The sequence below is a fragment of the Martes martes genome (genome assembly GCF_963455335.1).
Source record: "Martes martes genome assembly, chromosome: 4".
Classification (NCBI taxonomy): domain Eukaryota; kingdom Metazoa; phylum Chordata; class Mammalia; order Carnivora; family Mustelidae; genus Martes; species Martes martes.
This window is the reverse complement of record NC_137891.1, coordinates 36,889,571-36,902,450: the sequence shown is the minus strand read 5'-3', so window position 1 is coordinate 36,902,450 and position 12,880 is coordinate 36,889,571. Positions and strand designations below refer to the sequence as shown.

General features: G+C 36.8%; 1 protein-coding gene across 1 annotated transcript in view; it reads right to left on the bottom strand.

The window, feature by feature from the left end:
• Nucleotides 1–12,880, bottom strand: part of RGS22 (regulator of G protein signaling 22) — a gene marked incomplete at both ends in the record, with an annotated part of 112,547 nt that overhangs the window by 58,409 nt on the left and 41,258 nt on the right. Inside the window, 5 exons of the mRNA XM_080801634.1 lie at nucleotides 177–291; nucleotides 6,030–6,163; nucleotides 6,824–6,998; nucleotides 10,289–10,450; nucleotides 12,194–12,812. Coding sequence (XP_080657760.1) covers nucleotides 177–291; nucleotides 6,030–6,163; nucleotides 6,824–6,998; nucleotides 10,289–10,450; nucleotides 12,194–12,812 — 1,205 coding nt within the window. The remainder of the gene's footprint in view (nucleotides 1–176; nucleotides 292–6,029; nucleotides 6,164–6,823; nucleotides 6,999–10,288; nucleotides 10,451–12,193; nucleotides 12,813–12,880) is intronic.

Here is a 12,880-nt window from a genome sequence, read left to right as displayed (position 1 = left end):
TACGAAAGGAAACACAGAGAAAATTTTTGGATAAAAATCTTTTTGGAAGGAAAAAATAAAAATGTGTTGTTTAGTAGAGAAAAAATACTACGGTAAATCAATAAAAACTCTCTAAAATCAGGGGACATTGGTCAGTTAAATGAAGAATCAGATAAATCAGTTCTCAAAATACTTACCAAAGGTTCTTCTGTGTAAGTGTATCTTCTATCCAGCTGGGGCTTCAGACATTCAGAAATGTCAGTAAAAGATGTTAAGCGAATAACGTTGCTGCTTTCCAACCTGTGCTTCAGCCTAAATTATAAGGATAAGAACTCATTGATCAATATGTATTGAGCACCTTTGGTATACGTGACACCAAATCTTAGGAATGCATTTGAGCACTGTGAGAGAATAGGGGGAAAAAAGTGCAAGTTATCAAGTCCAGCCTTTAAGAAGTGGTTGAGAAAATAAAGTATAGTCCTACAGAAAGAACTCTTGATATGATTAACTGCTGGTTGAATGAATTCAAGAATATATTATAGATGTCAAATGACTGGGATGGATAACAATGAGAAGTCCCTTTGAGGTCTATTAGTAATTAAAGAAACGGGATTTCCCTGAAAAATGGGTAGGGTGTGTGTGTGTGTGTGTGTGTATGTTTAGAGGGGTTCTTGAGATGGTGAGAAGAGAGCAATATGTGAAAGTAGATAGGGAAAGCCTTGTTTAAAAGGCAGCAAGGTAACTGATTTGCTTAGGGCAAGACGACACTAACAGTTAAGTAAACACTATATAACACAAACCAAACACTGTGCTAAATACAATTCACATTATCATATTTAATCCCACAACAGGTGGGATTCATAAGGATTTATATGTGGTAGTGTGGGTGAGATAATAGAAGACTATGAAGCTAGACTAATGACTTGGCACATTATCTTTTTATACTTTCATATCCAGCTCCCTCTCCTTATTTCACTGCAATTATTCTGAGCCTTACTTTCCAGCTCCATAAAACATGCTGATCCACTTCACCAATATATCTGCTCCAATCCAGCAGCAGATTGCTTTGCAGGCTCTTCTCAGACCAAAGATAGGTATAACATGCTTCTGTTTCCATTCCCCGATGTAGTAGACACTTGACTGACTGGCTAACTCAGCACTCATTCCCGGTGACATGCCTCTGTAACTAACACCACTGAGATACTGAGAAAGCTAAATATTCACTTTTTAAGACCAACTTGCAGGGATGGATCATCATGTGACACAGTTATGACCAATGAGATACAAAACAGTCTGCTGGGGAGCTTCTAAGAAAGCTTGCTTTCCCGACCAAAGGGAAATATTTAATGAAAATTGCCCTTCTTCTTTATGATTTGAAAGCCTGATATCAGGACCTATAACACCAATGAATACGAAAGAATGGCCAAGAACATCACAAAAATTCAGGACCTAATATTTCCAGTCCAAGGAACGAATATTGGCAGTTGCCTACTCTCAGATTTCTTGCTCTGTGAGAAAAATAAGCCCAATTTGTCTAAGTCATTGTTAGTCAAGTTTTCTGTTATTTGCAGCTGAACACTCTTAAATTACTATCAACAAATATATCCACCTATACCTATCCTTATTTCCTTCATCCTGTCTCAGGAGAAAGTGTCCCATCTCGTATCCAAGGTTAATCTCATGGCCTTTGTTCTTGAATCCTTCCTTCTATTCTCCTTTGAAAATATAGACCTTCTTCGTTCTTGTGGATGTTTTAACTTTTCCCTTTCCACTAGATACTACCCTAGGCATATAAACAGGCTCAAGTCTCCTCCACCTTAAAAATATTGTTTCCTGCTTCAGAAAATCATCAAATCACAAAGGAAGAGAGCAAAAAAAAAAAAAAAAAAAAGGAACAAGGGAATTACAAAATAGCCAGAAAACAATTAATAAAATGACAGTAAGTCGGTACCTAGCAATAATTATTTTAAATGTAAATGGACTAAACTCTCCAATTAAAAGACACAGAGTGGCTTGAATGCACTCATACATGCTGAAAGGAGTATATTGTTACAACTCTTATGAAATATAGTTTAGTGATATTGAAAACAATTTTTAAATCACATGAACTTTGATTTAGAAATTCTACTTTGAGAAATTGATCTTGCAGACATATGCATACATGAAATACATCAAATGTATAAGAATATCCATTGCAACATTGTTTTTAATAATGAAAAATATTGGAAATAATGTCCATGTCCCTCAATAGAATACAAATACAATGTTTGGCATAAAATCAAAGATAACTAGACATAAGGAGAGATAAGATTATAAGAATAAGAAACAACAGAAAAAACATATTATAGTATACCTATAACTAAACTAATAGACAGCATATACTGCTATGAGACACCTTTTCCAATGAATTCAGTAAAAACAAAAGTATAAAATAAGTGGATAGCATGTTACTAATTTTCAACTATACATGTATTTCCAATTTTGAAAATAAAATAATTTAATTTCAGCAAATGACACAAAAAAACTTTCTAGGTATTTTCCACTGCATAGAATATAATCTCCAAACTCCCTAATGTGACACACAAAAAATTCACTATCTGAACCTCATTTATTGTTTTAACTTCTTTCTTGCCTTTTCACTGTAATACCCTATTCTCTAGTCACAAAAAAAAAACATAAAAACAATGCATAGTTCTCAAAATTAAACTTTTCTCTCAATTCATACTTGTATATTTTTATCACTTGAAAAATTAAGGTAATGCTTTCTTCATAGGGATGCAGTAAGAACTGATATAATGCAAACAAAGTACACCAAAGCTCATTAAGTGCTATTTCTGGAAACAGCAGGCAGGGTGATTTGGCCCAACTCTCCCTTTAAAGACTAACTAGATAAACTGAAAAATACAAAAATAATCTGCTAAAAGAAATTTGGGTGCTAACAATGTAGTTAAGAATTCTAGGGCCAACAGAAATAAACCCACAATTACATGGTCAATTAATCTTTGACAAAAAAGGCAAGAACATGTAATAGGAAAAAAAATTCTCTTCAACAAGTGGTTGAGGAAATTGGACAGCTACATGCAAAAGAATGAGACTGCACCACTTTCTTACACCATACACAAAAATAAACTCAAAATGGATTAAGGGCCTAAATGTGAGACCTAAAACCATAAAACTCCTACAGGACAGCACAAGCATAATTTCTCAGACATTGGCCATAATCACATCTTTCCGGATATGTCTTTTGAGGCAAGGGGACCAAAAGCAAAAATAAACTATTGGGACTATATCAAAATAAGAAGCTTCTGCACAGCAAAAACAACAACAACAAAAACAACCAACAAAAACTAAAAACAACCTATCGAATGAAGAAGATATTTGCAAATGACATATCTGATAAAGAGTTGGTATCAAAAATATATAAGGAACTGATACAACTCAAAACTAAAAAACAAAGAGTCCGATTAAAAAATGGGCAGAAGACACAAACAGACATTTTTCCAAAGAAGACATACAGATGGCTAACAGACATGAAAAGATACTCATCATCACTCAGCATCAGGGAAATGCAAATCTAAACTACAATGAATATCACCTCACACCTGTCAGAATGACTAAAATCAAACCACAAGAAACAACAAGTGTTGGCGAAGATGTGGAGAAAAAGGAACCCTCTTGCACTGCTGGTGAGAATGCAAGCTGGTGCAACCACTGTGGAAAACAGTACAGAGTTTCCTCAAAAAGTTAAAAATAAGACTACTCTACGATCCAGCAATTGCACCACTGGATATTTACCCCCAAAATACAAAAACACTAATTCACGTATGTATATTGTACATATACAGTAGCCACATTATGGAAGCATAATTGTCCATCAATAGATGAATGGATAAAGAAAATGTGGAATACATACACAATGGAATATTACTAGGCCATAAAAATGAAATCTTCCCATTTGCAATGACATGGAAGGACTTAGAAAGTATAATGTTAAGCAAAATAAGGCAGTCAAAGAAAGAGCAATACCAAATGATTTTACTCATGTGGAATTTAAGAAACAATACAAACAAGCAAAGAGTAAAAGAGTGAGACAAACCAAGAAACACATACTTAACTATAGAGAACAAACTGATGGTTACCAGAGGGGAGGTGGGTGGGAAGATGTGTGAAATGAGGTGTTGGGGATTAAAAAGTACACTTATAATGATGAGCACTGAGTAATGTATAGAATTGCTGAATCACTATATTGTTTGCCTGAAACTAATATAATACTGTATGTTAACTATACTAGAATTACAATTTTAAAACTTTGAAAAAGGTAATATAATTGACAATATAAAAAAAAGAGGTGGTTTATATTTACAGTGAATATTACTCAGCCATAGAAAAGAATGAAATCTTGCCATTTGCAATAACACAGATAGATCTAGAGAGTATAATGCTGAGTGAAATAAATCAGTCAGAGGAAGACAAATACCATAATTTCACTCACATATGGAATTTAAGAAAAAAACCAAAGGGAAAAAAGAGACAAACTAAAGGAACAGACCATTAACTACAGAGATTAAACTGATGATTATGGGGGGGATGGGTGAAACAGGTGAAGAGGATGAAGAGTACACTTACCTTGGTGAGCGCTGAGTAATACATGTAACTATTCAATCACTATAAACTAATATAAATGGAAACTAATATAATATTGTAAGTTAACTACATTGGAGTTAAAATTAATAATAATAATAGTAATAAATTTTTAAAAAGGAATTCTGGGGCCAAAACTCATTGAGGAAGAAAAATTCCCAGAGGCAAGGATTCTGGGAAGGTATCAGAGTAGGAAGTACCAGGAACCAGCTTCCCCACCAGACCACAGTTTCACTGGCAGGATCTAAAGTAACTATTTTGGAACTCTGGAGTCTTTGCTTAAGGCTTTCAACTTCCAGGGGAAGGCTTGGAGAGTAAATTGTGATTCATTTTGGTCAATTAGAGTTGCTGGCACAACAGCAACAGCTAACCTTCCCCTACCCCCAGCCCTGTGGCGGACGGTTGTGTCTGTGTTCTGGAGCGTTCTGCATATAGTTGCAAGAGCCAGGGCAGGCAGAAAGGACCCTGTCTACCAAATCTCAGGGATCCGAGCTCTGATCGCTGCTGCTGCAGATCAAAGAGGTGCAGAAGAGGCACGTGGCCCCTGGGGTTGCTCCTCTCCTCTTGGTTGCAAGCCCAGTCCCCTTCGGGCTGAAGTGACTTCTGGGGAATTTAAAGAGACATTGCCCTTTTTACTTCATTTTTCTCTTCTGCCTCCTTTCAGAAGCCAGACATGAAAGATTAGGACATTCAAAAGCAAAATGCATATGCAGGAAAAAATTAGAAAGAGACCACACATGTCCAGGAAAAGGCACATACTAGAAAAGACCTAAGAGGACCCTAAGTTTTACCTCGGGCCAACCCTTGGTGCAGTCTACAATTAAAAAAAAAAAAAAATTAAAGATGAGTTTAAAATGGTGAAATTCATGTCATATGAATTTTATCTCAAAGAAAAAAAAAAGAATAAAAGTGAAATAACAAATTAATAGACCAGCAGAACCCACACCAAAGTTAACACCAAAGGGTATTTTTTTAGGTTGAAGGAAAATAATCCCATTTGAAATAAAGAACAGTGAAAGAGTATGTATGTGGGCAAATCTAAATGAATAAGGTAATATATGCTGTCTTAAGTAATGACAAAATTCTTGAGAGTCTTACAAGTTTGCAAGTTTGAGAAATACCGAACTACTGAATAAGGCCAAGTAGGAACTGGAGGGAAATCTCAGAAGACTTTTGACCATACAGCTCATAAGAGGGTGGAGATCAGAGGCACCATCTATTTCAAAAGACTAGTCTCAGGAGTTCTGCCCCTAATTCAGAGTATGCATGACTCTAATACCTATCACCGAAATAGAAGGAACTCCTATAAAAAAAGTCAGTGTATTCAGTTTTTAATTTCTATTTAATTTTTCAATTCCTTAAAAATCTTATTGCAGAATAACACTTGACACATACAAAGGTGTACCTACCCTTTCTCAATCACATTGCCCTTCGAAGAAATTAGAGACAAAGACTTGCTCCTCCACGGTTTTTGAACTGCTGTTTTTACTTGAGGTGGTTTCTTGGGAGATTTAGGACGTTGTAATAAATTGGACTCTTCTTTCTAAAAAGTGGTAAAATAATACACAAAGTGAAAAATGAGCCATATGAAGGGGAAAAAAAAAAGGCCAGAGACTAAAGTGTAGCTCTGCCCATCCACCTTAGATTTGTTTTGTGAGCTTGCGCAGTGATGGAAGACATCTGGGTCATCCTACCCACATGTACTCATACGTGATGCTCAAAGAGACACCTAAAGTAAGTGGGGGAACACGCCACATGGATATCTGGAAGAACAGTGCTCTGAGGGAAGGGAACAGCAAGTGCACCACTTCCAGATTTTTGCCTGGTGTGTTCCAAGAACAGGAGAGAGGCCAGTGTGTTTGGAGTAGACGAGGTTCGAGGTTCGAGAAGACAGGAAATGAGGCCAGGAGGTCAGCAGGGATGTGTTTAGCTGTGTAAAGACCTTGGATTTATTCTGAGTGAGAGAGGAGGCCCCTAGGGAATTCTGAGCAGGTGAGTGACCTGGTCATATATTTTTAAAGGCTCACTCTGGCTGCTTGGTAGAGAACAGACCATGGGTTTTTCCTAATGCGTAATTGTTGCAGCATGTACATTAATAACAACCCCCCAAAAAGTTAACATTAAGTATTAGTGCACAAAACGCAAGCATGGATATTTTATCATAAACTTAAGAAAGAGATCAAAGTATCAATGTCTACCTGACCTGCATATCAGATATCTGTGGGATACAAGATTTAGGTCTTAATGGCAAGAGGGTTGCCATTTGTGGAAAAGGGTCAACATCCTTCCTTGGCTTCTCTTGACGGAGGTGCCAGAATTTCAGTTCAGCACTAGCATGTTTCACTGAGGATGAATGAGTAACACAGAATCTTGGTGCCCTAGTCAAAGGAAAAATAAATTTAAGATTAAGCTAGGCAACAAGCCTCAAAAATTGAAAGCCTACAGAATCTAGAATGCAAATGCTCACAATTATGTCTTACCAAATCCTTTTTCTAAAAATTCCCACTTTTTTCTGCTGCCTCACCTTAAAAAAAATGTTTTTCTATGATATATCAACTGCCTGAAATCACACTCACTCAAAGAGGTGATATACATTAGGAAAAAAATAATTAATAAAACTACATTTAAATTACTATCTGCTTGATAAGAAAAAGAAATCTATATATCTATTGGTGAAGGAATTTTTTTTTAAAGATTTTATTTATTTATTTGACAGAGAGAGAGAGAGATCACAAGTAGGCAGAGAGAGAGAAGGGGGGGGAAGCAGGATCCCTGCTGAGCAGAGAGCCCGATGCGGGGCTCGATCCCAGGACCTGAGATCATGACCTGAGCTGAAGGCAGAGGCTTTAACCCACTAAGCCACCCAGGCACCATGGTGAAGGAATTTTTTAAAATAACTTTTAGTTTCGAGTAAAATGAGCATAAAATGCACCTGTGGTCATTTTAAAGCAGTAAAAAGAAAGAGCACATGCACCCCAATGTTCATAGCAGCAATGTCCACAATAGCCAAACTGTGGAAAGAACCGAGATGCCCTTCAACAGACGAATGGATAAAGAAGGTGTGGTTCATACACACAATGGAATATTACTCAGCCATCGTAAAGGATGAATACCCACCATTTGTACTGTCATGGATGGAACTGGAGGGGATTATGCTGAGTGAAATAAGTCACAGAGGAAGACAATTATCATATGGTTTCGCTCATATGTGGAACATAAGGAATAGAGTGGAGGATCACAGGGGAATGGAGACAAAACTGAATGGGAAGAAATCAGAGAGGGAGACAAACCATGAAAACCTCTGGACTCTGGGAAACAAACTGAGGGTTACAGAAGGCAGGGGGGTGGGAGGATGATGTTTATGAAGGAGGGTACACGTTGGGATGAACACTGGGTGTTATACACAACTAATGAGTCATTGAACACTACAACAAAAATTTACAATATACTATATGCTGGCTAATTGAACATAATAAAAAAATGGTAGATGAAATTCACATTTTAAAATATACAAACATTTTTATAATGTTTAACTACACAACTGAAGTGGATTTTGATTCATATGTTCTATTTTCAAGCCTTAAAGATAAGAATTAGTTTTACAACAATTTATATAAATGACAGACCAACACTACTTCCAGAAGCCCAAGAAAAAGAATGTTTGGCACAATGTCAAGGCCACGCTTAATTGGATGGCTATCCTGGTATTTAGTCTATAGGCTAACTCTTTATTGGCTACAGAGCTAACCCCAGCTGTCAGGCTTGATGCTAATTGCAGCTTGGACCAGGTTTTCTCTCTGATGCTACAGCCCAAAGATGAATTTTCACTCCATATTTCAGGTCCTGGCAAGAAACTCCCTTTAAAATAGAAAGAAAGCAGATATTGCCCTGATGTGAACATAGGTTGGGAGTGGAAGAAAATCCAAAGTTCATAATTACTTTAGATTCAGAGAGAACACTGTATGGATCTGGGTGGTCATCTTAACTATATTTCAGAACCTTTACTTGCAGACTTGGAAATACCCAAAATGACCTCTTATCCTTATGTCAACCAGTAAGTGGGAATATCTACAAGGTCCTCATCCAGTAAAGCAGACACATGCTGATCAGAAAACCTAAGTGTCTCAATTTTCTGACTTCCATCATTCTACTATACTCATACAAACCCCCATTAAGTCTCTGTTGCCCCTACCGTTATAATCTTGCATAATTATTATTTCATTCATAGCATTAATTTTTTATTAACCACTGATATTCATCAAATATTGTGGTATAAATTTCATGGTCAATTATAAACTGGTGTTGTATTATTTTTCATGCTTCCACCATATGAGCTCTCACGTACACTGTACACATCTTAATTCTCAAACTCTAGAGGGTGGGAGAAGGTATCTGTCACATAATACCATCAAATGAACTGTACTCAACATGGTATGCGTATGTATGTGAGTATGTACATCTGTGTGTGTGTATATATCCCAATAGAAGAATGAGCAAATGAGGTAAATAAGCAATTCATGAAAATTGAAATCCAAATGACCAAATGACCAATCATGGAAAAGATTACCAGCCTCACTAGTACTCAGGGAAATGCCAGTTATAACCACAGGACATCAATGACACACCAAACACATAGGCAAAAATTGAAAAGTCTGGCAATGCTAAACGTCACCATGGATTTACAGCAATGGGCACTCTCTTATTCTGTTGATGAGAGCATAAGTGGGTACAACTGCTGTAGAAAAATGGATATGTATACAAGAATATACATTATAGTACTGCTTTTAATTGTGAAAAGTAGGAAACAACCTAAATGTTTTAAAAAAATAACAATTATCATATATTCAATAAATGGAATACCAATATACATCAATGAAAATCAATAAAACTCTTAAACACAATCACAGACAATTCTCACGTGTAATGTTGATAGAAGACACAAAAGTGCATACAACATGTTTCCATTTATATCAAGTCATAGAATAGGCAGTGAAAAGTATAAGCTTAGGGATTTATATGCATATATAGTTGGTAAAACTATAAGGAAAAGTAAGAGGGATGCCTGGATGGTTCAGTCAGTTGAGTGTCTGACTTCAGTTCAGGTTACGATCCTGGAGTCCTGGGACCCAGAGTCCTGCATCAGGATTCCTGCTCAGCCGGGAGCCTGCTTTTCTCCCTCTGCCTGCTGCTCCCCCTGCTTGTGCACTCTCTCACTCTCACTCTTTCTCTCTCTCTCTCTGTCAAATAAATTAATAAAAATCTTTAAAAAAGAAAAAGATTCTTAAAAAAAAGAAAAAAAAAAGAGTAAGAGGTTGATAATCACAGAAGTCAGGATAGTAGTTACCTCCAAGGGGGAGTGAGGATGTTGTGATTGATAAGGGACCTTCAAGGGTCTTGGCAATGTTTTATTTCCCACCCCACATAGTGGTTACATAAGTAAGTGCTTCATGATATTCATTAAATGGTTGTTTGTTGCTTAAATTCCACATATGAATGAAATATATGGTTTTTATCTTCCTCTGACTGACTTCAAGGAAGGCAAAAGATAGAATAATCTTATCATTTTAAATCTCCATAAATTATAAATCAGTAAGACAAAAAAGTATAACTTGTAACTCGCCTAGAAAAATTTAAAGCAATTAAGTTTGATTCATATTATTTTTCTTACCAATATAGAAGTAAGGGTTTTACAACCTCAGCCTGAATATTTCTTAAGTGTTCTTCATTCCACTGAGATGCATCCAGCAGCTTAAGTTTTGATAATATTTCTGCAGAAAGGTAGCAATCTCCATTGCTTACCAGATAGTATTTTTTCATCTTCTCAAGATGTCTAAAACAAAATAAATCCACACGCATTGCTATGACATTCAACAAGCCAAATGTTTTCACTTCTAAAATGTTTCAGGTAAGTAATGAACTATCTCAAAACCAACACCGAGTTATGGGAGTACCAGTGTGGAGATAAAACTATTTCTTATAATTATGGGAATAGGAAGGGTATTTTTGGCAGGTTGAACAATGGTCTTCCAAAGATGTCCATGTCCTAATCCCCAGAACCTCTGAATGTTACCTTATATGGTTGAAGGCATTCTGCAGATGTGATTAGGATATATTTTTTAAGAATTTTATTTATCCATTTGTTGGGGGGGAGCGGACAGAGCGAGCATGAACAGGGGATAGGCAGAGGGAGAAGCAGAATCCCCACTGTACTGGGAGTCCAACATACGCCTTGACATGGGGCTCAACCCCAGGACCTAGAGATCACAACCCGAGCAGGGGCTTAACGATCTGAGCCACCCAGGCGTCCCAATGCGATTAGATTTTGAGAAGATTATCCTAGATTATCTAGATGGCCCTAATGTAATTACAAGGGTCCTTCTAAGATGAAGGCACGAGGGTGAGTCATTGAGAAAAGATGTGAGGCTAGAAGCAGAGGTCAGAGAGAAGATGCTATGTTCCTGGCTTGAAGATGGAGGGAAGTAGGTGACCTCTGGAAGCTGGAAAAAGGAAGGAAATGGATTCTCCCCTAGAGCCTCCAGAAAGAATGTAGCCCTTCCCACCCATGTTAGACTTCCTAATTCCAAACTGTGACAGAATACGTTTCCATTGCTTTAAAAGCCATTACAGTTGTGGCAATCTGCTACAGCAACAATAGGAACTAATATAGTCTTGATCCTGAAGAATTTATGTAGGGTGCTGGCATATAACTTCCCTAATACATCTCGAAAAGTGGTAGTGGCTTTCTCCTCCATGATCCATCAAGTCATGGTTGCAGAACCAACCATAGGGTAACCCCTGATCCTCTAAGTATGTACAACAATGAGCTCTATGATCTGCATGCCACTGAAAGAAGTGGAATAACCCAGTTACTAGTATATACCCAGTCAAACCCTTCCTAGGAATGGCAACCTACTATAGTTGATCTGCTTCAGAGCAGAAAGGAGAATACAGACAGGAGAAAAACGTTCCTAAAGCAGAGTCCTCTTAAGGTTGTTAAGTCTTACTGTGATCTAGAGCACCTGGGATAGTCAAACAAGGACCTGGATGCATCGGACAACCAGGAGGCTCTCTAGAGGATATCTTGTGTATCTAGGAGATATCTTATTCAGATACGTCTGTTGAAGTGGCATCCCACCAAAGATCATGAGATTTGTCAACTGAGCAGGTTGCTAGGAACAGCAGTCTCTTACCATGGCATAAGGTACCTTTTATATAAGATATCTGAAGCCAGCGTGGTTACATAAAGGAAAAATGTTTTTTTCTACAAAAATGTATCACTACAGTGTTATAAAAATAAAACAGAATGATTGATTTGAAAGCAGGTTTAGAATCCATGGGAAGAAATATTATGTGAACCCAAACAACTGCCTCTATTTGCATCGGAAAATTATGAAATCACAGAAGTAATAAAATTACTATTATTATAATAAAATGAATACTATTATTCATTCCTCTAGAAGTATAAATTACATTTTTATTTTTATTTCAGGCTTTCTGTCGGTGCTTAAGGAAGTAAACCAATATTCCAGAATTTAAAAAAAAAAAAAACCATTGAAAGTAAAACTAGACATACCTTTGATGTCTTCCGGGGTCCTTAAGAACTTTCAGCCTCTCAATATCCATCCATAATGACCAATATCTCTCTCCTAATGTATTTTTTATAAATTTCTTAAATCTTTCAAACTCCTTTCTATTGCCAATATCATAGGTTTTGTGAGACATGCACCAGTCAGCCCTGGTTTCTGGTCCAATGCTCTCACTCTTTGAACTTGCTTGTTCTAACATCTCTTTTGACTTTTCATTTGTGATTTGAAATGTTTCACTTAACAAAATATTTCTGCCAAGGAGAGGCTCAAAACCCTCCTCGAGCACCACTTCTGTTACCTTGTTGAAGTTTATATAATCTGGGCTTTCTATCAGCGGCTCTTCAAAAATTTGATGAATTGCTACTCTCAAAATAAAAGCTATATAAGATCTTAAAAATTCCTCCCATGTTGAGAAACTCAATGTAAGGCTTTCATCAGCATCCTGTTGCCTCTCAAGGTATATTCTCAAAAGGGCTTGAGAAGGAGTGTCTTGTAGAGAGATGGAACCCATGTCGTCGTCTTCTTCAAAACGAGAAGTTAATCTAACGGATTCAGATGAGTCCCTTTTTGTCCTTGGGTGAATTCCATCATCAAAGAAAAAGCTGTCTGCATGAAATCATAAAGGACTATTAGATCAGATATGAATAAAAAGTTGCTTTTATTTTTAACTAGAA